This window comes from Saccostrea cucullata, unplaced genomic scaffold (assembly GCF_032062105.1).
Source record: "Saccostrea cucullata isolate Sc308-1 unplaced genomic scaffold, CSIRO_AGI_Scuc_v1 ctg1011, whole genome shotgun sequence".
NCBI lineage: Eukaryota > Metazoa > Mollusca > Bivalvia > Ostreida > Ostreidae > Saccostrea > Saccostrea cuccullata.
Window position 1 is genome coordinate 176754 of NW_026931569.1, and position 25747 is coordinate 202500.

A 25747-nucleotide genomic window follows, 5' to 3' on the forward strand; every position below is an offset into this window, starting at 1 on the left:
CCAACAATTCTTACATCATGTACCATGAAATTGGTTCATTCATCAGTAAAATAAATTGGTAGAATACCTATCCATCATAATATCGTCTCGTATCCTGTTTTCGACCGTATTGTATTTTCGACCTATTTTTCCCAATCTGCTTCCCGTGCAGATTCAGCGCGGTAGAACATTATTTTCGGTTGGTACACTTAGAAAAATACCTTTGAAGCACAAATGTGGTGAAAATATCCAAAATAATTCATTCAACGGAATTCCCCCGATGGTTTTAGTCCGATGTCAGAAATTCTAGTCTTTTTACTAATGCACATTTTATCTGTTGATTAATTAAAGTCGTAATCGGTTAATTATAAAGATTTTTTAATGACATTTTTCCGAAAGAAAATTAGATCTCTGTCAAAGAGAAGCATGAATATTGAAATGAATGGGTGGATCAAACAATTTTTTTTTTCATCCTTAAATATGAGCACTTTCTTACAGATTTTTACTGAAAAATGCAACGTAATTTCATTGATTTTTTGGGGAAATGCACAGCTACTGACAGATGGGTTCAACCAACGAATAAATGTATTTGCAACCAAAATATGCAACTTGTTCAATGTTTTTTTGAAAGACAGACAATCGTATTTTTATTGTTTGGAATATCCAATGGATATTTATAGCCAATACTGATTTGGCCTTGATACTATATTTAGGTCGAAAACACAAGACGTTTATATTTTTGTAAGGAAAACTGTCCCTCTCCATATTATGGCATATAAATAAAATAAACACAAAACTGCAATTTGGGTTATATCATTTTATTTATAGATACATATGCTAACATTTTAAGCCCTTATTTTTTCAGATTCTGTAAAGTTTACAATAAATTAATAAATAACATCTAAATAGGTCGAAAATACAATACGCCAGGTAGGCCTAAATCAGGGCGCCTTGATTTTTGGTCAGTGCTCCATGGTACCGGGTAAGGAACTTTTTTTCTTTGTACACGTCTTATAATATACATTGTACTTCTTATTTGCATGAATATGAATTTCTGTGTATCTGCCATCATTGTCCAAAAAATTAAGCAATACGATATCTTTTAGTTTTAGTAAGACCATGAAGAACATAATCGATATTGAACGCTTGCTGACCAAATAATTTCTGAATTAAATAAAAGAGATCTAAATAAAGTTTCCAAGAAAAGATTAAATATTTTTCAACCTTTAAACCTTATTTCTTACCTATATGCTTTTCACTCATTTAAGACATCTTATGATCTTTACATGACTTTTGCTGTTCCTTAAACTTGGCGCTCAGACATTCCCTCTGGTTGTTTACGTCTCTAACTTCCGGTAAAATCCATTTTCAGAAGGGTTCATTTAGGTTAAAATTTTATCACTAAATGACTGTAAATCAGTTTAAAAAATGAATATTATTTTCTATCCTGTACGGAAATTGAACGTTTAGTCAAGCATTTTGTTTTAATCTCAGCAATAGGGAATGTGCCTAATTATCTTCACTCAATAAAATCTAACACCCCTCTTACAGGTTAGTCCAAATTTTAGCGGGAACATCTCATTGTCGGAGGTCTTGTAGCAAGGAAGACGATGCCTGGGAAAACGATACCCCCGATCACGACAGAAATCGTGGAAAAGTAAGACACTGTCAGATTTGCGCTTTATTTTACATTATAGGCATTTGTCATCGCAATTATATATTTTTTCAGGCTGAAAGACCTGGAGGAAGAATTCCAAGATGGTGATCTTACAGAAAAGGTAAACAAACAGAATGTTTTCATTAAACAGGTCCAGTACAATCTCTTGATTTAGCTATATAGCTTTATTAAGCTATTTAAAATAGCTTTATTTAGCTTTTTATATACAGTTTTTCACAAAAATGTTCTTTGCTGAAAATCAACAAAAAGTCGCATGTATTTGACTCTTCATATTTGTAATATGGGATATCAAATCAACAACCAAAATCAAAGATAGTTCTAACTTTGCAGCTTATGAATACTTTTAAGCAAAAAGAGAATTTGTATTGTTAGACTAACTGTCCACTACTTTAGGTGCCTTGAGGAAAGGATAAGTATGATTGCTTCTCATTGTGCTGAACTGTTACCAATCAATTATCTTGTTGAACATAATTGGTCTCCATTATAATATCATTGCAGAAGTAACTGTATCAATTGCTTTATATAGCCCCAAAACTTGTAAAACTTTGAGTACAAAGTCTCTCAAGGAGACGTAATTTGATGAGTGAATTTTACATGCATTATCTTAAGAAGAGTTTTCAGTTGCATATCGTCACTGCACCAAGCAGGGCTCGAGCTGTGATTCGCCATTGTCGCCAATTGCGATTTTTTTTCAAAAGTGGCGAAAAGAAATTCGTAAGTGGCGAAAATGAATTTTTTAGATGTACCATGTACAAAATTTGTATAGTCCTGGTTAGCTCCTTTGTTTATTCAATGTATACAGATAAGTCGCTTTGTTTATTTAATGCAGCAGAGGTGTGAAAACTGAAACCTACATCTAAGAAATCACGTCTCGCTTGAACGAACACAGCTGACTAGGTAATTAGCCTGGAGCAATAAAGGGTTACAAAATTGCTTGAAATAATATAATTTGGATTAAACAAGGGGGGATAAAGTTTTATTAGGAGATGAAGTTAGCAAATAAAAGATTTTTATCAACAAAATCTGGATCTATGTAGATCATTTTTTTAAACCGAAAGTATGGAAACATGACGAAAATTGTAAAGAATGGCTTCAAATTTTACCTAATGAAAATTGAAAAATGTGTACATTATACCATAAACTGACAACGAGTGAAAAAAAAATTTGTTTGGAAACAGAATTATCTTTTTAAATTACACTGAATTATTTACATTTACATATGAGCTTGCATATTAAACCCTGGAATCTCCAAGTTGTTAAAATAAAGTCAAGTTTTAAACCTAATTTTCATTAATTTTTTTATTATTTCTTTTCACAATTAATTAATGAAATAATGAAATTTCCATTAAAAAAAAATGTCATATATTTTTACTAGGTCTGTAGCCCCCCCCCCCCTTCCCAGGCGAAAAAAAATATAAACAAGAGGACATTTTCTGTCAAGAGTTGGCTGTCAGATATCAATTCAATATCAAATTGATTGTATAATTCCAACATTAGCTTTCTTTTCTTTTTTTAAATGGATACTACCATAAGTTTTAAACAATTACAATTTTAAAACAATGTCTGTGATAAACATAATAAAAAAAATGAATAACATAAAGTGCATTGCAATGCCGAGAAATCAGATGTAAGTATGCCTTTCCTTTTGTCGCGAAAAGTGGCGAAAAATATTTTCGGTCCAGTGGGAGCCCTGGCACCAAGGTGCGCTTTTTTGTACATACTGAGAAAATTACACCTTTATGAAAAGTGTAGTAAAATAGCTAAATTAAGCTATACTGAATAGCTTAATAAAGCTATATAGCTATTAAAGCTATATAGCTAAATCAAGAGATTGTACTGGACCTGTTAAATGTAATTCATCATCCTGGAAACTTAAAAGAAATCTTTGGATGAAGTTTAATGACAACTTTATAAAAAGTATTATTAAATTTGCTTAAAGACGTAGACTGCATGGACATTTTAATAAAATGGGATATTCACATACTGACAACTTACCTCTGATATTTCAGGGATACTGGAAAAAGAAATGCAAGTTATTTGATGGCTATCTGCCTGAGGATGTCAGCAAAATTATTACAGGACTGGAAAAAGGACTGAAAGAGAACATCATTACAGAGGTTAGAGAGCAAGTTGACAATTAACCAATTTGTCACAAAAAAGGAATGACATCTCATCTGAGTTCCTGAGAAAGGGAGAGCATGAAGTATAATTTGCTAGAGAAAACCTTAGAAAAAAAATATGCAGGGGTTCAAAAGAATTTTTTTGTTGCAGAATTTCTTGGAAAGGGCAGGGGTAACTGATGAACTGGTTGGTTTAGGTAAATAGAATAGTATGAGAAAACATCTTGGGGGAGCTTAGCAGGGTGTCTGAACTGCAGGTCACTCTACTTCATAGAGGACTTGGAGAGAAAGGAGAGGAATACTATTTGTAATCATTCTGTAGAACCCTGTTAATTTTTCTGAATCAAAAAGTTTATTTTCGTATCTCTGCTTAGGAGTTTGAGTAAGTGTATGGTTGAATAAGACATTCTTCATCTGGAAGAAATTACCAAGTCCTCTTTGTCTTATTTTGTCAGTGACTAGATTTCCTACGTCTTAGTCTATATTATTAGGTCACCTGAGTAAACTCAGGTGACCTATTGCTATCTGTTTTTGTCCGTCGTCGTCCGTCGTCTGTCGTCCGTCGTGCGGTGTGCGTCGTGCGTTAACATTTAAACAATATCAGCTTCTTCTCTGAAACCACTGAACCAATTTCAACCAATTTTGGCATAGAGCATCTATGGGTGAAGGGGAACAAAAATTGTGAATTTCATGGTCCCAGCCCCCCTGGGGCCTGGGGGGTGGGGCAAAAACCACTAAAATTAGTGCAATCTTTAAAAATCTTCTTCTTTACTCCCGGACATCAAGCAGTCAAACTGTTGGTATGATTGTAATCAGCATTGAGTCCTCTACCAAAATTGTGAAATTCATGGCCCCAGGGTCAGGGGTTCTGGTGTTAGGGCGGGGCTCTATTGATTATATAGTGAAAATGCATTAAATCTTTGAAAATCTTCTTCTCTGCTCTTGGGAATTTAATAAACAAATTAAGTTCTTAGTTATGATGAGCAAGAGTGGCTCTACCAAAATTGTGAATTTTATGGCCCCAGGGTCCGGGGTTCTGGTGTTAGGGCGGGGCTCTATTGATTATATAGTGAAAATGTATTATTTCTTTGAAAATCTTTTTTTCTGTTCCTGAGTATTAAATAAATTAATTAAGTACATAGTTATGATGAGCAAGAGTGTCTCTACATAAATTGTGAATTTTATGGCCCCAGGGTCTGGGGTTCTGGTGCTAGGGCGGGGCTCTATTGATTATATAGTGAAAATGCATTAAATCTTTGAAAATCTTCTTCCCTGCTCCTAGGTATTAAATAAACTAATTGAATAAAAAGTTATGATGAGCAAGAGTGCCTCTACCAAAATTGTGAAATTCATGGCTCCAGGGTCAGGGGTTCTGGTGTTAGGGCGGGGCTCTATTGATTATATAGTGAAAATGCATTAAATCTTTGAAAATCTTCTTCTCTGCTCCTAGGTATTAAATGAACTAACTATGTAAATAGTTATGATGAGCAAGAGTGGCTCTACCAAAATTGTGAAATTCATGGCCCCAGGGCCAGGGGTTCTGGTGTTAGGGCGGGGCTCTATTGATTATATAGTGAAAATGCATGAAATATTTGAAAATCTTCTCTGCTCCTAGGTTTTAAATAAACTAATTAAGTACATAGTTATGTTCAGCAAGAGTGCCTCTACCAAAATTATGAATTTTATGGCCCCAGGGTCAGGGGTTCTGGTGTTAGGGCAGGGCACTTTAATGATTATATGGTGAAAATACAGTACATCTATGAAAATCTTTTTCTCTACTCCTGGGTAATAAGCAGATGAACTATTTACATAGTTATGAATTGGGCTCTTCTTCCAGAATTGTGAATTTCAAGGCCCCCTGGGTCAGGGATACCAAAATGGGGAGGAGGGGGGAGCTCTACTTATATACTGAAAATGAATTGTTTGAAATCTGATCCTTGGTATTAATCAAACATTTTTGATAAGCAAGTGTGCCTTTTCAAAAATTGTGCAATGTGTAGACCTAGGGTCAGGGGTTCATGTGTGGTAGGAGCACTCCTGATTATTGCTGAATATTACTGATTAGTTGACATACTTTTTTGTTCCCCTACCCTGCTTATCGGTATTAAGTAAACAAACTTAACAATTGCTAAGTATACTTATGATTAGCAATGGTGCCTCTTTCAAAATTGTGAATGCCATAGCATCTAGCTTAAAACATGAACCAAATTCAATCATTTGAAAGTTGTTGCATGATGCTCAGGTGACCTATAAGGCCCATGGGCCTCTTGTTATATTTTTTACCACTGCAGAAGGGATACTTCAAGAATCTAAAGAAGGTGTTTGATAAAGTGTACGACAGTGAAAATGGGATGATGATAGAGACGGGAGGATCCAGTAAGAAGACGGGGAATGGCCTGGTGGACTGTGAGAATGGAGACCACAGGAACGGGGATCAAAGTAAACAGCAGAACGGGGATCAAAGTAAACAGGGGAGCGGGGATCAAAGTAACCAGGGGAACGGGGACAAAGCTTCAGAGGAAGACTCAGAGACCAAGCCGGAGTACAAACCTGATACTAAGCCTGGAACTAATAGCAAGCCTGCAGATGAGTCCAAAACAGAAACCAAAAATGGAGACTCATCAAAAGAAGAAGATTCACAGGCTGAAGATGACTGTGAGAGAAATGAGGTGATTGTATAAGTAGTGAAATATTTTACGATAATGTGAAATTGCTCCCATTATGAATTCATTCTCTTGTAATTTAATTGGTTTGCAGGAAGAGATGGAGGTTGAAGAGAGTAAAAGTAAGTCCTGTTTTAATTTTCACTTTGCTTTGTTTGATTTTTTTTCCTCTCTCTAGAAAAAAAATTATCCCTCCAGGAAAAAAACTTTATTCATTGGTTCAGTCTATGCGAAAGTCACCGGACCGTCGGTTTTTACTGGTAAAATTAAGGTCGGGTCAGTAAAAAAATTCATTGTACAGGACCAAATGTCTGATAACAAATAAGGCCATATAAATCTAAATTAAGAGATACACATGGTCAAATTCCCCACAAATATCCTTTATTTCACCAATTTAGCAGCCCCTAGTACCTGATTATTTTTTATGTATTACTACTATGTCACGATCGTTTTTATTCTAATTTGAATTTCCTCTGTCAAAGATTAGAGATATTTAGATAGCTCATACGTAGATTTGGTTGGGAAAATATTTAGATGATTCAGTTGGGAAATTATTTTCAAATGATCATTGAACTTGAGTAACCATAATGAATTGTTTCAGGAAAAATAAATATGCATTAAAGTGAATATTAAATTTAAGAAAATCTTTGATACAGTGTATGTTGTATAAGTCAAATATGAAGAAAAAAATACATTTACAGGAAAAAAAAGTTGGTCTGGTAAAAAATTGTTTGGTCTGGTAAAAAATTTATTTTTACCAGACATTTTGTCCTGTAAAAATTTTTAACTTTCGCGTAGACTGTTGGTTAGTTACGAGTTAATTCCCTTTCCTAGGTACACCAGCCAAGTCAAAGAGAAACAAAAAGTCAAAGAAAACATCAAACCAGCCATCAATAACTGCCATGTTTTCCAGAACGTGAGGGTTTTATTTTAGTATTCTATTTACTGGGGCTGATGTTTGAATCGTCAGAAGTGAACAGTGTAGAAGGAAATAATGACCAAAATTTTATCTTGTTGAAGCCCCGGGAAGAGAAAGTCTATGGCTGATGATGAGACTGTTGCTGTCCCTGACCAGGAGAAGGAGGTGAAGAAAGCAAAGTTAGAGGATGGAGAAACCGTGGACCTGGAGGGGTGAGGCTGCTTTATCAGGGCGTAGTTGGTTTTAGACTCTATCTCTCATGCTTTGAATTTTTAGCTCACCTGAGCCGAAGGCTCAAGTGAGCTTTTCTGATCACATTTTGTCCGTCGTCCGTCCGTCCGTCTGTCTAGCTGTCTGTCTGTCCGTCCGTCTGTAAACTTTTCTCATTTTCGACTTCTTCTCAAGAACCACTGGGCCAATTTTAACCAAACTTGGTACAAAGCATCCATGGGTAAAGGGGAGTTTAAATTATAAAAATGAAGGGCCAGGTCCCCTCACAAGGGGAGATAATCAAGAAAAGACAAAAATAGGGTGGGGTCATTAAAAAATCTTCTCAAGAACCACTGGGCCAGAAAAGCTGAAACTTATGTGGAAGCATCCTGGGGTAGTGTAGATTCTAAATTGTTCAAATCATGACCCCCAGGGGTTGCGCGGGACCACAATGGGGAATCAAAGTTTTACATAGAAATATATAGGAAAAATCTTTAAAAATCTTCTTCTCAAGAACCATTTGGCTAGAAAAGCTGAAACTTATGTGGAAGCATCCTGGGGTAGTGTAGATTCTAAATTATACAAATCATGACCCCCGGGGGTTGGGCGGGGCCACAATGGGGAATCAAAGTTTTGCATAGAAATATATAGGAAAAATCTTTAAAAATCTTCTTCTCAAGAACCATTTGGCCAGAAAAGCTGAAACTTATGTGGAAGCATCCTGGGGTAGTGTAGATTCTAAATTGTTCAAATCATGACCCCCGGGGGTTGGGCGGGGCCACAATGGGGAATCAAAGTTTTACATAGAAATATATAGGAAAAATCTTTAAAAATCTTCTTCTCAAGAATCACTGGGCCAGAAAAGCTGAAACTTATATGGAAGCATCCTGGGGTAGTGTAGATTCTAAATTGTTCAAATCATGACCCCCGGGGGTTGGGCGGGGCCACAATGGGGAATCAAAATTTTACATAGAAATATGTAGGAAAAATCTTTAAAATCTTCTTCTCTAGAAACACTGAGCCAGAAAAGCTGAATCTTATGTGGAAGCATCCTGGGGTAGTGTAGATTCTAAATTGTTCAAATCATGACCCCCGGGGGTTGGGCGGGGCCACAATGGGGAATCAAAGTTTAACATAGAAATATATAGGAAAAATCTTTAAAAATCTTCTTCTCAAGAACCGCTGGGCCAGAAAAGCTGAAACTTATGTGGAAGCATCCTCGGGTAGTGTAGATTTCAAATTGTCTAAATTATGATTAGTGGGATAGAGTGGGGTCACAATATGTATTACAAGGGGATAATCTGGTAAAGAACAGAATGGTCAAAGCTTCTCAGGTGAGCGATGTGGCCCATGGGCCTCTTGTTAAGGAAATATTGCAGTGCTTTTATAATTTGAATATCATTAAAAAAACCTTAATATTTTTCCTACAGAAAATTATTTTGAATTAAAATATATCTTTAGAGATGAAAAGAATGTAGAAGAAAAGACCAGACCTAAAGCTCCCCCTGCCAAACCTAAAGCACCACCTGCCAAGTGTCGGGAATGTAAACAGTTACTGGACGACCCGGATCTGAGGATGTTTCCAGGAGACCCCGATACAGCAGTATGTCCTTAATGCATTTATTAAGCGTTTTAAAAATTGACAAACATAAAAAATAGAAGGAAGTTTTAGAGAACAGTGCTGGTTTCCCAAAGACGAATGCAAGAAACAGAATTAGATTAACAAAAATTCATATTTGTAAGAATTTTCATGTATGATTTTATTAAGGTAGAAGAATTTATAGCCCTGACTGATCCAAAGCTTTCTGTGTTTACTGGGGAAGAGGAAGAAATTCACAGCTACGATCAGAGACCTCAACATAAAATCACAAACTTCAGGTAAAACTGAAGACCGGTCTGTTGTCTGATGATAAAAATAGAACGAAAATCTCAGATAATGCAGACTTATTTAAAAGATTTTGAAATTATCTTGTCCTTTCAGTGTATATGATAAGAACACCCACCTTTGTCCATTTGACACGGGGCTAATAGAGAAGAACATATACCTTTACTTCAGTGGAGTTGTTAAACCCATCTATGATGAAAACTCCAGTCCAGAGGGTAACTATCACATTATATTAAACGTTTTACTGAATAAGCAGAATTTATAGCAAGGATTCAATTTTGGCATTTGCTTCTTGCTAAAATATGTTTATTGATTTTTATTTGATTTTAAGGATGTACTGCTAAATTTGTGTACCATTAACGCATAACAGGTTATTTTAGCGGGGTGCTAATTTTGGCTTATTTTGGCATTTGGATGATAGTCTGAGAAAATTTTCATAGCTAAAATAGTAAGTACTCTTTTAAGTGTCCATCTGGAAAGAGCAGAAACCCAGTGTCCGTTAAAATAAATTACGCTGAAATTATTGGCTTACCTTTGAGCAGTCAAAACGCTAAATTTTACATCTGCCAAGAAAATCTGCTATACGGTACTCCACTTGTCCGGTATAATCCTCTATTTAGCATATCTTTCCCTGATTATGTCTCTTGTGAAATTAAGTACATCTATATTGATATTTAAGGGGGCATACCAGCTTGTAAGTTGGGTCCAATCAATGAATGGTGGACAGCAGGATTTGATGGAGGGGAAAATGCTCTCATTGGATTTAGTACAGGTAATCATCTATAATGAAGTACACAGGACGGGTAAGTGGTACCTGGTATTGTGGAAAGGGTAGAGTACTTCAGGGTCATAGCATAGTTAAAGGTTTACATAACAGGTAAAGGGTAAAACTGTATAGGTAATAAAATGTTAGAGTACTACAGGGTCATAGCATAGTTAAAGGTTTAAATAAAAGGTAAAGGGCAAAACTGTATAGGTAATAAAATGTTAGAGTACTACAGGGTCATAGCATAGTTAAAGGTTTAAATAACAGGTAAAGGGTAAAACTGTATAGGTAATAAAATGTTAGAGTACTACAGGGTCATAGCATAGTTAAAGGTTTACATAAAAGGTAAAGGGTAAAACTGTATAGGTAATAAAATGTTAGAGTACTACAGGGTCATAGCATAGTTAAAGGTTTAAATAACAGGTAAAGGGCAAAACTGTATAGGTAATAAAATGTTAGAGTACTACAGGGTCATAGCATAGTTAAAGGTTTAAATAACAGGTAAAGGGTAAAACTGTATAGGTAATAAAATGTTAGAGTACTACAGGGTCATAGCATAGTTAAGGTTTAAATAACAGGTAAAGGGTAAAACTGTATAGGTAATAAAATGTTAGAGTACTACAGGGTCATAGCATAGTTAAAGGTTTAAATAACAGGTAAAGGGTAAAACTGTATAGGTAATAAAATGTTAGAGTACTACAGGGTCATAGCATAGTTAAAGGTTTACATAACAGGTAAAGGGTAAAACTGTATAGGTAATAAAATGTTAGAGTACTACAGGGTCATAGCATAGTTAAAGGTTTAAATGACAGGTAAAGGGTAAAACTGTATAGGTAATAAAATGTTAGAGTACTACAGGGTCATAGCATAGTTAAAGGTTTACATAACAGGTAAAGGGTAAAACTGTATAGGTAATAAAATGTTAGAGTACTACAGGGTCATAGCATAGTTAAAGGTTTACATAACAGGTAAAGGGTAAAACTGTATAGGTAATAAAATGTTAGAGTACTACAGGGTCATAGCATAGTTAAAGGTTTACATAACAGGTAAAGGGTAAAACTGTATAGGTAATAAAATGTTAGAGTACTACAGGGTCATAGCATAGTTAAAGGTTTAAATAACAGGTAAAGGGTAAAACTGTATAGGTAATAAAATGTTAGAGTACTACAGGGTCATAGCATAGTTAAAGGTTTAAATAACAGGTAAAGGGTAAAACTACATATATAGGTAATAAAATGTTAGAGTACTACAGGGTCATAGCATAGTTAAGGTTTAAATAACAGGTAAAGGGTAAAACTGTATAGGTAATAAAATGTTAGAGTACTACAGGGTCATAGCATAGTTAAAGGTTTAAATGACAGGTAAAGGGTAAAACTGTATAGGTAATAAAATGTTAGAGTACTACAGGGTCATAGCATAGTTAAAGGTTTACATAACAGGTAAAGGGTAAAACTGTATAGGTAATAAAATGTTAGAGTACTACAGGGTCATAGCATAGTTAAAGGTTTACATAACAGGTAAAGGGTAAAACTGTATAGGTAATAAAATGTTAGAGTACTACAGGGTCATAGCATAGTTAAAGGTTTACATAACAGGTAAAGGGTAAAACTGTATAGGTAATAAAATGTTAGAGTACTACAGGGTCATAGCATAGTTAAAGGTTTAAATAACAGGTAAAGGGTAAAACTGTATAGGTAATAAAATGTTAGAGTACTACAGGGTCATAGCATAGTTAAAGGTTTAAATAACAGGTAAAGGGTAAAACTACATATATAGGTAATAAAATGTTAGAGTACTACAGGGTCATAGCATAGTTAAGGTTTAAATAACAGGTAAAGGGTAAAACTGTATAGGTAATAAAATGTTAGAGTACTACAGGGTCATAGCATAGTTAAAGGTTTAAATGACAGGTAAAGGGTAAAACTGTATAGGTAATAAAATGTTAGAGTACTACAGGGTCATAGCATAGTTAAAGGTTTACATAACAGGTAAAGGGTAAAACTGTATAGGTAATAAAATGTTAGAGTACTACAGGGTCATAGCATAGTTAAAGGTTTACATAACAGGTAAAGGGTAAAACTGTATAGGTAATAAAATGTTAGAGTACTACAGGGTCATAGCATAGTTAAAGGTTTACATAACAGGTAAAGGGTAAAACTGTATAGGTAATAAAATGTTAGAGTACTACAGGGTCATAGCATAGTTAAAGGTTTAAATAACAGGTAAAGGGTAAAACTGTATAGGTAATAAAATGTTAGAGTACTACAGGGTCATAGCATAGTTAAAGGTTTAAATAACAGGTAAAGGGTAAAACTACATATATAGGTAATAAAATGTTAGAGTACTACAGGGTCATAGCATAGTTAAGGTTTAAATAACAGGTAAAGGGTAAAACTGTATAGGTAATAAAATGTTAGAGTACTACAGGGTCATAGCATAGTTAAAGGTTTAAATAACAGGTAAAGGGTAAAACTGTATAGGTAATAAAATGTTAGAGTACTACAGGGTCATAGCATAGTTAAAGGTTTAAATTACAGGTAAAGGGTAAAACTGTATAGGTAATAAAATGTTAGAGTACTACAGGGTCATAGCATAGTTAAGGTTTAAATAACAGGTAAAGGGTAAAACTGTATAGGTAATAAAATGTTAGAGTACTACAGGGTCATAGCATAGTTAAAGGTTTAAATAACAGGTAAAGGGTAAAACTGTATAGGTAATAAAATGTTAGAGTACTACAGGGTCATAGCATAGTTAAAGGTTTAAATAACAGGTAAAGGGTAAAACTGTATAGGTAATAAAATGTTGGCCATGTGTAATTTGATTCGATATCCCACTTTTCCGTAGATTGTGGATGATGACCTTAAGTTATACCTCTGGCATCAGCATTCTTGTTAAAAATTTAGGAGCAATTTCATTCCCAAATAAAGTATAAACTCTAACTTGACTTAGTTTACATAGATTGTGGATTCTTAGATGTGCACTCCATGACATACTTTGAATGGATATAACCTACATTTCCTGGATCAGGGACCAGGTTTAAGAATTTGAGTGAGTTCATTCCAAAGTAACTTGAGATCCTACAGTGGCTTATCTTGCCTGATTGAGACAAATAGGCTATGCACTTTGTATTCTGACAATCCCTATAGATTAAGATTTCTGTATATTAAGGCTATAAGGAGAACAATCTATCATTCCATGTTTATTAAGATTTCTACTTATTTAGGCTATGTGGAATGCATTCTGGATTTCCCTAGAAGAAATCATTGAAACTAGAGATTAAGATTTTTTAGGTCACCTGAGTAAACTCAGGTGACCTATTGCTATCCGTTTTCGTCCGTCGTCGTGCGTCGTGCGTTGTGCGTTAACATTTGAACATTTTCAGCTTCTTCTCTGCAACCACTGAACCAATTTCAACCAAATTTGCCACAAAGCATCTATGGGTGAAGGGGAACAAAAATTGTGAATTTCATGATCCCTGCCCCCCAGGGGCCTGAGGGGTGGGGCCAAAACCACTAAAATTAATGCAATCTTTAAAAATCTTCTTCTTTACTCCTGGGCATCAAGCAGTCAAACTGGTTGCATGATTGTAATCAGCAATGAGTCCTCTACCAAAATTGTGAAATTCATGGCCCTGGGGTCAGGGGTTCTAGTGCTAGGGCGGGGCTAAATAAGTAGGTAGTGAAAATGCATTATTTCTTTGAAAATCTTCTTCTCTGCTCCTGGGTATTAAATAAACTAACTAAGTACATAGTTATGATGAGCAAGAGTGCCTCTACCAAAATTGTGAATTTTATGGCCCCAGGGTCAGGGGTTCTGGTGTTAGGGTGGGGCTCTATTGATTATATAGTGAAAATACATGAATTCTTTGAAAATCTTCTTCTCTGCTCCTGGGTATTAAATAAACTAACTAAGTACATAGTTATGATGAGCAAGAGTGCCTCTACCAAAATTGTGAATTTTATGGCCCCAGGGTCAGGGGTTCTGGTGTTAGGGTGGGGCTCTATTGATTATATAGTGAAAATACATGAATTCTTTGAAAATCTTCTTCTCTGCTCCTGGGTATTAAATAAACTAACTAAGTATATAATTATGATGAGCAAGAGTGCCTCTACCAAAATTGTGAATTTTATGGCCCCAGGGTCAGGGGTTCTGGTGTTAGGGCGGGGCTCTATTGATTATATATTGAAAATACATGAATTCTTTGAAAATCTTCTTCTCTGCTCCTGGGTATTAAATAAGCTAACTAAGTGCCTAGTTATGGTGAGCAAGAGTGCCTCTACCAATATTGTGAATTTTATGGCCCCAGGATAAGGGGTTCTGGTATTAGGGGGGGGGCTCTTTGATTATATAGTGAAAATACATGAATTCTTTGAAAATCTTCTCTGCACCTGGGTATTAAATAAACTAAGTGCATAGTTATAATGAGCAAGAGTGCCTCTACCAAAATTGTGAATTTTATGGCCCCAGGGTCAGGGGTTCTAGTGCTGGGGGGGGGGGGGGCTCGATAGATTATGTAGTTAAAATACACGAATTCTTTCAAAATCTTCTTCTGTGCTCCTGGGTATTAAATAAACTAACTAAGTGCATAGTTATGATGAACAAGAGTGCCTCAACCAAAATTGTGAATTTTATGGCCCCAGGGTCAGGGGTTCTGGTGTTAGGGTGGGGCTCTATTGATTATATAGTGAAAATACAGGAATTCTTTGAAAATCTTCTTCATTGCTCCTGGGTATTAAATAAACTAACTAAGTGCATAATTATGATGAGCAAGAGTGCCTCTACCAAAATTATGAATTTTATGGCCCCAGGGTCGGGTTTTGGTGTTAGGGCGGGGCTCTATAGATTATATACTGTATATCACTTTTTATTCGCGAGAACTTTATTTTCGCGTAATTACGCGTGACGGCATGCTCGCGAAAATTTCATTCTCGCGTATAACAGAATTCCTTAAGATTATATAAAGCAATGACCACAATTCGTGAAAATTTTGTCTCGGTAATAAAGAGTCAACGACTATCTCGCGAAAATAAGGTGTCGCGAAAATTAAGTGATTTACAGTAGTGAAAATTCATTAAATCTTTAAAAATTTTCTTCTCTGCTCTAGGGTATTAAGCAGATGAAGTACCTATATAGTTATTATCTACAAGGGCCCTAATCTTCCAGAATTGTGAATTTCAAGGCCCCAGGGTCAGGGGTAATATGGGGGTGTGTACTTATATACTGAAAATGAATGAATGGTTTGAAATTTGCTCCTTGGTATTAATCAAATATCAAGGCCTAAGGGTCAGGGGTTCATGTGTAGTAGGGGCACTACTGATTATTGCTGAATATAACTGATTAGTTGAAATGCATTTTTTGTTCCCCTACCTTGTGTATGGGTATTGAGTAAACAAACTAAGCAACTGCTAAGTGAATTGTTATGATGAATTAAATTTAATCACTGGAAAGTTGTTGCATAATGCTCAGGTGACCTATAAGGCCCATGGGCCTCTTGTCTATTTTTAGGCTATGCGGAGTACATCTTGATGTCCCCCAGTGAGGCCTATCAACCGTATATGGACACGATGAGGGAGAAGATTCACATGAGTAAAGTGGTCATTGAATTTCTTCAGAACAACCAAGAGGCTACATACGAGGATCTCCTCAACAAAATACAGGTACGATGCCACTCACAAGGTCATGCATTAAAATAATATGCGTGGTAGTTTTCTATGGCAGAGGCATTCAGTGTTTGTCAAATCCTTCAATGTCCTGCCATCTATCCGTCCATCACACTGTATTTAGCTCGCTTTCAAAAGATTTATTCAAGTCATGAAGAGCCTTGGAGACTTTTTCCTGGATTACCAATGTTTATATTTTACTTCCTAGACCACAGTGCCCCCTACTGGACTGTCCAGTCTCACTGAAGACTCATTATTGAGACACGCCCAGTTTGTACTGGATCAGGTAAGCACCATTCTGTCTTGCTTATGTATAAAGATACAAAGCTTTGTTGATGAGATTCCACTGCTGTTGACTGTTGTTTTACCACCAGGCTGTTGACATGATTTTAACTTTCAGGTGCAGAGTTATGATGAAGCAGCAGAGGATGATGAAGGATTACTCATCACGACACCCTGCATGAGAGCCCTCATCAAACTGGCCGGGGTCACCCTCGGAAAACGGTATCTAGCAATACTTCTATGTAGCAAAGCATACCAAAAAAATTCTTTGAATGAATATAGAAAACAAATCTCAAGGAAAGGGACAAACTTGGACATATGCCTTAGCACATGAAAAAGAAGTTAGACACTAGAAATTCAGATATGTTATGACATACATGTGTATGAAGGACAAATTTGTTTCTCTGCTTCAGGCGTCAGATGAGGAAAGAGTTGAGGAAGACCAAAGAGAAAGTGAAGAAGCCAGCCTTCACCATGGCCACCACAACGAGGCTGGTGACCCAGATATTTGACAGCATGTTCCAGGGGGAGATTGATGATAAAAGTGGACAGAAATCTAAAAGACGCAGGTGTGGCATCTGTGAGGTAAGTCTTTCTGTTTGTTTAATCTATGACTTTAAATTTTATACCACCCCCTAAAAATGTGGGATGATTTGTAACAAATAGAGACATTAATACATGTATATTATATACTCCGATAGATCTGTCAACAGCCAGACTGTGGGAAATGTGCTGCTTGTAAGGATATGGTCAAGTTTGGAGGATCCGGGCGAGCTAAACAGGCTTGTATCAACAGGAGGTGAGGGATAAACCTGTTGAACTGAATATTTGCATCAATATTTAATGCAACATTAGTTTGGAAAGCTTTCTACTAATATCTGAAGTAAAAATTTTTCTCTTACTAATCTATTTCTTTTACTGAGGCACCATACGAGCTTGAGGACAAAGTAAAAGTTTTGATTTTGTAGATGTCCAAACATGGCGATGAAGGAGGCTGATGAAGACGATATTCTAGATGACGATGATACAGATGATAAGTTAAATGTGGTCAGTTAAAGCTTGGTAAACTGAATCTGTAACTCGAGTGTACAAGTAATCTGATGCTGAACATAAGATATAGAATTGACTTTGGTGTATATTTTTCATCACAGAAAGAAGACAAAGAGACAACACCAATAAAGAAACACAAGACAGTCCTCAATACAAAGGTAAATGTTCTTTACATTCTATGTGAGTGTTTGTTCTTAACATTACCAAAGTTTAGAACTAAAAAATATGGATGTTTTTAATAATATTCCATAAAACTGAAGTTTTTTCCTGAATATTTATAGAATAATTTTGTTATTTACAGACCAAACTTTCCTGGGTTGGTGAAGCAATACATGAGGATGGGAAGAATACCTATTACTCTGCCGTGATGATCAATGATGAACAGGTAGGAAAAGAAAAGCAGAGATTCTTCACAGCAAGCTCAAAATAAACTAACTGTAGTTACTGCCCCTGCCACTGTCACCACAAAGTTTCTGCTTTTGTCATAATTTCTGCTTTTTAGAAAAATAACACCACCATTAAATTTGAAATTATCCCAGAATGATAATTGATCAATTAAAACTGTCAAAAGGGTCCCCAATTTAATACATGTTCAATTCTTGATTTTTTAACAGGTAAGCCTGGGGGATTTTATTTCCATCAAACCTGAGGATTTATCCATACCTGTGTACATTGCCAAGGTGAATTACCTTTGGGAAAATGCCAGCGGCAACAAGATGTGTCATGCTCAGTGGCTATGGTTAGATCATTTTCATCTTTAATATATCTGTAGAACGCAAGACCGTGGAAGATTTTTTTAACAAACAAAATCATTTATTCTAGATTTTCCAGCAATTTTTGATTTTAAGGGAAAAAAAGCAAAACAAATTATGTAAAATTTCAAATCCTTTAGCATTTAAAATAAATCTTTTATACTGTTTTACAGTAGAGGAAGTGATACATTACTGGGTGAAACAGCTGATCCATTGGAACTCTTCTTTATTGATGACTGTGAAAGCATAAAACTAGAATCAGCTCTCAAGAAAGTGACTGTAAGTTGTATGGTTATTAAAAATTGAAAACATACAGTACACCTTGAATAGTAATGAAGTTGTTTTTTTTTTTCAATTTTTTTAAGACATGTAGATATGATTGCCAGATTGTTATACGTGTTTGTTTTGTTCTGTAGAATCTACACAAGGACACACCCCCTAACTGCTCTATATATGTTTTGTTCTGTTTTTCAGGTCCTACATAAGGACACGCCCCCTGACTGGAACATGATGGGAGGAATAGAGCACCCAGAGGAGGAGTTCCCCTGAAGACGATGTTTGTATTGTTTTTCTATCAAAAATGGACACATTTATACATGTTCTATATATATGTTGACAGTCACACATGTTGTATCAATGTTGACTAGAAAATGTTAATATTTACTGTAAGGTTAGTTAATTAATCAATTTTTATTTAAAGTTACAATTTTATTGTAGAGTTTTCCCCTCAAAGCAGATTATATTTGGGTCTAAAATTTTGTTGCACCCTCATACACAAGGACACAACTTGACTATATATGTTTTTCCTAGGTATGACCCAGATACACATTTGAAGACTGCTCCAAACCTTTTTTTTTTTGATAAGCCCGAGAACACAAAGCATCATAAGTTCTGTCTGAGCTGTGAGAGGCTGGATCAACTCAGAAAGGTAGGAATGTAAACCCGAACAAGCTTATATAGCATAAAAGATTATTTAGGTAGCGTATTCATGCCCAGTGTATTCTTAAAAAAATTTTCAAATTATTCATTAATGTCCTTGTGTAAGGCTTAAAAAAAAATAAGTTTGTTTCCTATTAACATTCCCAAAAAATCTAGGATAGTCAGAATTAAAAGAAGTATTTCTCTTTATCTGTGTATATTTTAGGTAATGATGTCGTTGAGTTTCCTGTGAAAATACCAGGTGTTAAATTTACAGTGGACACCCAACATGGCATCCAAAATGGCTGCCTAGCGGTATGACGAACCAGAAAGTTGGGGGGAAACTGTTGTTACAATAATGAAAACTCTTTATATTTAAGGTAAATGTACACTAAGTTGACATATTTTATGTCTCAAATGTGCTAGAGGCCATTTTTTTTTAATTTAATAAAGGTAGGCATGTAAAACCGAACACACATATATAGCATAAAAGATTATTTAGGTAGCGTATTCATGCTCATTGTATTCCTGTTTCAATTTTACAGCAAACAAACATTAAATTTTTTTTGTAAAGATGTAATGAAAGGAAATATTTTAAGGTTTAATATTTTAAATGAAATTGTTTTCAAAGTAAACTTTTAATTGAGCCTTTCATTTTATAAGAATTTCATTTTAAATCATCAGAAGGAGAATCCATCACTGGGAGAGGAGATAAAACGTGAAGATTCCTCGTCCACTAAGACGTTCTACAGTAGTGTGTCTCGGGATGGATTCCAGCTCAGAATCGGCGACTGTTGTTACATCGAGCCCAGCGCGTTTGGATTTAATGTCAAACAACCACCAGTCAAGAAGGTCAAATCCGAAAGGAAAGAGGTAACGTCCTGTAAATAAAAGTGATATTTTCAGCAAATGAAAATTGTTCTATCAACAAGCTTTCAAAATTATTTTAACACTTGGTCCCAAAATAATTTCCATATGCACTCTTGGCTGTATTCATGCAATTTTCAATCCACGGACAAAAGTGTGCACACCTGAATATACAGGTAAATATTACAGGTAGATGAAGATCTCTACCCTGAGGCCTATAGGAAGGGGGAGTACATTAAAGGCTCCAATGAGTCCCTCCCTGAGCCCTACAAGATTGGGAGGATACTGGAAATCTTCTGTAAGAAATCCCCAGGGTCAAAGATTGTCAACCTCGGGGAAATCAAGGTCAAGGTGGGAAAGTTCTACAGGTGAGGGGTAAATCCTTAAACTTGCCAGTTTATTTTGAATTTTCTATATTTTATTCAACTATGCCTATCCAAAACTTTGATCAGTAACTGATATCTTATATAAATATATACTTAGATGACTACAGTGTTGTTTGATGTTGTAGACCAGAGGACACCCACAAAGGACCCCGGGCAGGGTACCACACGGACCTCAACATGCTCTACTGGTCAGATGAAGGTCAGGGTCTTCACAGTTTATCCTGTAACAAACGTAAAATGCAAAGAAACCCATCACAGTGAACTGAAAAGTTGTATGGCCATTGTGTTAACATGTACATGTATAATAATGATATATATCTTGAATAGGGTTTTATATTTTGGTAAGGTTGTACGGCTATTGTGTTCAATTTTACACCTACAGTACAACACTCTTAGAACGAACAGATGCTTATAATGAAGTGATTTTTATTCCCCTTGGCTCTAAAATATATTTTAAATTTAATTTACCTAATCCAAGATTTACTCATCGAGCTAGAAATTTCATTTTGCTAAATATATTCCTGAGAAACTAATATTTATTGTAGAAAATATAAAATTATTCCTCCCATATATTGTTTACCCCAACAAGTAAATAATCAATAGATTTATATGTCAGTACAGACATTCCAGTGTTTTCCTTTTATTTCAAAGTAAAGGGTTAGAGATCAGTTGTAAAAGTCTAGGGTATGAGGTTTATGAACAAAATCTCTGTGGACCTTACAACAAATTATTATTTCAAAGCGGCATTTTTGTCTATTGAAGCGGTCAATTTGGCCGGTTGCCGGTTCTTAGGGAAAACACTGACATTCTATATTTAAGTTTGATTCCTCTTTAAGGCCTTGTATTAATCTTTTTCCTTGATGATATCAGAGGCTGTGGCGGACTTTAAGTTGGTGAAGGGGAAGTGTCAGGTCGTGTACAGCGAGAATCTGAAGAGTCTAGAGGAGTACTTCTCGGACGGCCTCGACAGGTTCTACTTTACTGAGGTACGTTTCATTTGATGAATGAAATCGATATGATATTTAATTAAATCCCAGTGCATGAAAAGCAGGAGGGTACCTAGTAATTGGGGTGTTTGTACACCTCCTTCTGTAACACATGGTACCTATTTCTTGCTGTATTATTTTAGGCCTATGATTCAGAGTCCAAGATGTTCGAAGAACCACCACGACAAGCCAGGGTTTCAGGAGGAAAGGTAAGAATATTTGAAAGTTTTGAATTATTTAACATGTGGAGCAAATGTGATTTCTTTGTATCTTAAACCACTTGAATTTAGTATTTCAACGAAATTATCTGACATGAATTATATATTGTATAACTACAGTGAGAAAGACTGATTGCTACAACTTGGGAAATGTGTCTCCTGTTTAATTAATGGTTTTGGGTAAATGTGGGAGTGTCATTGTGCCTTTTTAAAAGGATAGGCTGGAGGACGGAGTTTGTTATATTAATTTGGGTCTGTCCGTCTTTCTATCTGTCTGTAAAGCTTTCGTTTCCACACGATATCTCGAGAACCCTTTGAGCTTTCGCAATGAAATTTTGCATAGCAACTCCCCATGGATTAAAGAAGACCCCTATTGATTTTGAGGTCAAAAGGTTCAAGGTCAAGGTCATAAATTCGCAATGTCTGTCTGTTATAACTCTTTCGTTTCCGCGCGGTATCTCGAGAACCCTTTGAGCTTTTGCAATGAAATTTTACATAACAACTCCCTGAGGTCTAAGGAAGACCCCAATTGATTTTGAGGTCAAAAGGTCAAAGTTCAAGGTCGTAAATTTATACATTCTGTTTGTATGAAACACTATCATTTTCGCGCGATATTTCAAGAAGATTTTAAGCTTTTGCAATGTAATTTTATACCAAAACTCCCTAGGACCTCTCTCACCCCTCTCCAAGTGTCCCGCCCCGTTTGTTTTATTAGTATTTATTTATTACATGTCGCTATTTTTAGCACAGGGGCATGAGGAGAATTATTACGTATAAAACAGGTGGACTTTATATTCTTATTACATCTATTAGAACTGTTTAATAAAAGTTTAATTAGACACAATACATTGTATAAAATTTTGACAATATCAAACGTGAATATATACATGTATGTCACTTCATGTTTGTATACAATTTCCGCCATATCAGTGCTCCAAGTTGCGACTAAAATGGTCGCATTTGCGACTCAAAAATTGATTTTGCGAGTAAAAATGAAAACACACTCGCATTTTCGCGACTGAGAAAATTTGGGCTGGAAACGTCCATTTTTAAGATCGGGATCGAGATTTCATTTGTAAAGATTCTCTATCAAGAAATTGTTTGAAGACTTATACTTTAACATACTTTGCAAAGCGTCGCATGGACTTAGATCACATAATGTTATGGCAGCATGCTGTACAAAGTTTGATAGAATCAGAGACGTGTATAAATAATGTTCCTGATAGAATGGCATCCAAACTTCGTAAACTTTCTAAGATCCGACCTTGTTATTGAAGCATTTGGTCAATTGCTTGCATATCACAATGAATTTTGCTATTAAAGAGTGTTTTGGTGGCATTTATAATGACTGCGTAATGGGTTAGGTACCTGGGTACGTAGTAGTAAGTAAACATGACAAACAGCAGGCAAAGTCCTGTCTCAAAAGCTGTCAAGCTTGTATTTTCGTTTGATAAAATTTTATTTCTGCAATCGGATTACTTGTGTTCTTCTGTATAACCATAAGGGTACATGTATTCAATAAAAATAATTCATTCAACCTAGCAAATTTTTATATTCAGTAATAAGTAATCTTTGATATAATAAAGACATAATACATATCCGTATTTAAATTATCAAGTTTTATTCACAAAATGAATTTTTTTTATGGCGAGTGAAATATTTGATTATGGCGACCAGAAATTCTGAAATGGCGACCAAAGAAAATTTTAGGTCGCCATTTTGCGACTTAAGAGCAAGTCTGACTTGGAGCACTGCATATTAAAGCGGCTCCGTGGTCTAGTGGTATGTCTCTCGCTTCACATGTGAGAGGGCCCGGGATCGCGTCCCGAACTATCCATTTTTTTTTTTCAAAATTCTTTTTTTTCTACTAAATGATAGTTCAGCAAAATAAATGAAAAATTTATGAGGTCTGGCTTGTACAAACTCATAAAATCATCATTACAGTGTGATAAATATTCCATATAAAAAGAATCTTCTACACATATGATAAAGAATAATCAATCAAACCTTTATATCCATATTGGCATATTTTATATGCTTCAGTATACATTTGATAATTCTACAAATTATGTCAAGGGGATCCGAACCCTTGATCTCCCCCCCCCCCCCCCCCCGTTACTTTTCTCTAAGCGGGGGACACAAATTCTCTGAATTAGCTTGTTTACTGTTTTAGCCATTAATTTTGGGTGGAAGTCAAGTCAAAAATGTGTACTTGTTTAATTGTGCCTTCTTGGTGGGACAAAGCTTTGCTCTCCTGTTTTATTTGCCTTTGTGTTGGGGCAAAGTAAAATTAGTTGTCCTGTTTTATTTGCTTATGTGTTGGGGCAGCGTAAAATTTGGAATTATTTTCCGACTTCTATCTCATGTGTCTTTATGATTTGGCAGGGTAAAGGGAAAGGCAAGGGCAAGGGTAAAAGTTCTGCACCCACAGTAGAAGAGGAATCAACAGAACCTAAGAAAGTGGACTACAAAAGACTTCGCACTCTGGATGTGTTCGCTGGATGTGGAGGTATCTATTGATATGCAGTTGGAAATAAGCCTGGAAATAATTTACTGGGGATATAAAGGTGACTTTGTGATTATTTTTGCATAATAACATTTGTATCTTTAGGTATATCAGAAGGGTTCCATCAGGCAGGCGTCGCCGAATCCTGCTGGGCAATAGAGAAAGAGGAACCAGCTGCCCAGGCGTTCCGCCTCAATAACCCGGGCTGTACGGTGTTCACGGATGACTGCAATGACCTGCTAAAGCTTGTTATGGAGGTATTTAATGAATTAAATAGAAATTTATGGGTTATATACCTCTACTTTTATAGCTGTTCTTTTGAACTTTTTTTTTTTTAGGTAAGCATGGAAAAATTACATAAATATAGAAATGATAATTAAGAAAATGGTGGCGTGAATTTTGTGTAGGAAGATCAATTAAGTCAAGCAAATTAAAATAACAGTTCTTACACCAACACACTTCTTTTGTAGATAGCCACATAACATATAGATATATAATAAGTTGGTCATGGGGAGACCGATTATGAATAATACTCTGCCCTCATTTTGTCAAAAGTTTCATTCTCTAATTCTCTTCTGGTAGCTATTTTTTAATAGTCCCTACATTAAAAAAAAACCATTTATTTATAGACATGATGTTGACATTTGGATACAGCTCTATTGGTAAAGTTAGACTGTACTTTTGTAATAAAACCAATTTCAAACCTAATCCCCCACTATGTCAATTTTTAGCCTTTATTATCACTTCGTGAGGATTCTTTTAGATGTACTTTAGATACATACCTGAAATGTGTATCAGTCATGAACAGTCATTGTAATGATCCATTTTCAGGGAGAGAAGAAGAATAATGTAGGTCAGAGGCTGCCCCAGAGAGGAGATGTGGAGCTCCTGTGTGGGGGGCCCCCTTGTCAGGGGTTCAGCGGGATGAACCGGTTCAACTCCCGCGAGTACTCCAGATTTAAGGTCAGTTAATAGTCAGTTTAATAAGTATTACCGGGTGTAATAACAGTAAAGGGAAAACGACTGGACTCATACACAAAAAAAATAGTGTATAAGGACCTTACCTTTTGATTCCAAATGTTTTGACATATATAACCTAGACCTTTGAGTTTGTTGTTCTGAAAGACTTGAACCTTAACCTTAATCTGCAATGGGTAACATCAGTGTTTGTTTTAAACAGAATTCCCTGATTGCCTCCTATCTGAGTTACTGTGATTATTATCGACCCCGATTCTTTTTGCTGGAGAACGTGCGGAACTTTGTGTCGTTTAAGCGTAGCATGGTTCTGAAGTTAGCCCTGCGGTGTTTGACCAGGATGGGATACCAGTGTACGTTTGGGGTCTTACAGGCAGGGTGTTATGGCGTCCCACAAACTAGGAGAAGGTAAAAATTAAAAAAAGAAACATTTACTTTGAAAAAAAAATCAAAAGTTTTTAGGTCACCTGAGTAAACTCAGGTGACCTATTGCTATCTGTTTTCGTCCGTCGTCGTGCGGGTGTGCGTCGTCCGTCGTGCGTTAACATTTGAACATTTTCAGCTTCTTCTCTGAAACCACTGAACCAATTTCAACCAAATTTGGCATATAGCATCTATGGGTGAAGGGGAACAAAAATTTTGAATTTCATAATCCCTGCCCCCCTAGGGCCTGAGGGGTGGGGCCAAAATCACTAAAATTAGTGCAATCTTTAAAAATCTTCTTCTTTACTCCTGGACATCAAGCAGTCAAACTGTTGGCATGGTTGTAATCAGCATTGAGTCCTCTACCAAAATTGTGAAATTCATGGCCCTGGGGTCAGGGGTTCTAGTGCTAGGGCGGGGCTAAATAGATTATATAGTTAAAAATGCATTGATTGTTTGTAAACCTTCTCTACTCCTGGGCATTAAATAAACTAAATAAGTACA

At 35.8% G+C, this 25747-nt stretch overlaps 2 protein-coding genes across 3 annotated transcripts in view; one reads left to right on the forward strand and one right to left on the reverse strand.

The window, feature by feature from the left end:
• The window catches only part of LOC134233005 (FIGNL1-interacting regulator of recombination and mitosis-like), a 67934-nt gene extending 66617 nt beyond the window's left edge, over window positions 1–1317 (reverse strand). For both annotated transcript variants that reach the window (XM_062714999.1, XM_062714997.1), the window contains exon 1: window positions 1224–1317. The gene's annotated coding sequence lies outside the window, so the exon portion shown is untranslated. The remainder of the gene's footprint in view (window positions 1–1223) is intronic.
• Window positions 1318–1552: 235 nt separating this feature from the next.
• The window catches only part of LOC134233008 (DNA (cytosine-5)-methyltransferase 1-like), a 49187-nt gene continuing 24992 nt past the window's right edge, over window positions 1553–25747 (forward strand). The window contains 32 exon segments of the mRNA XM_062715002.1: window positions 1553–1636; window positions 1709–1757; window positions 3667–3774; window positions 6069–6446; window positions 6535–6562; window positions 7275–7356; window positions 7461–7571; window positions 9031–9172; window positions 9338–9447; window positions 9551–9669; window positions 10134–10226; window positions 15726–15877; window positions 16089–16166; window positions 16281–16384; window positions 16576–16747; window positions 16864–16961; window positions 17131–17209; window positions 17314–17370; window positions 17514–17597; window positions 17827–17951; window positions 18138–18243; window positions 18439–18520; window positions 18744–18892; window positions 19567–19755; window positions 19939–20117; window positions 20261–20334; window positions 21006–21121; window positions 21265–21330; window positions 23725–23848; window positions 23951–24102; window positions 24677–24808; window positions 25026–25228. Of these exon segments, the coding sequence (XP_062570986.1) occupies window positions 1590–1636; window positions 1709–1757; window positions 3667–3774; window positions 6069–6446; window positions 6535–6562; window positions 7275–7356; window positions 7461–7571; window positions 9031–9172; window positions 9338–9447; window positions 9551–9669; window positions 10134–10226; window positions 15726–15877; window positions 16089–16166; window positions 16281–16384; window positions 16576–16747; window positions 16864–16961; window positions 17131–17209; window positions 17314–17370; window positions 17514–17597; window positions 17827–17951; window positions 18138–18243; window positions 18439–18520; window positions 18744–18892; window positions 19567–19755; window positions 19939–20117; window positions 20261–20334; window positions 21006–21121; window positions 21265–21330; window positions 23725–23848; window positions 23951–24102; window positions 24677–24808; window positions 25026–25228 (3788 nt within the window). The 5' untranslated portion in view covers window positions 1553–1589.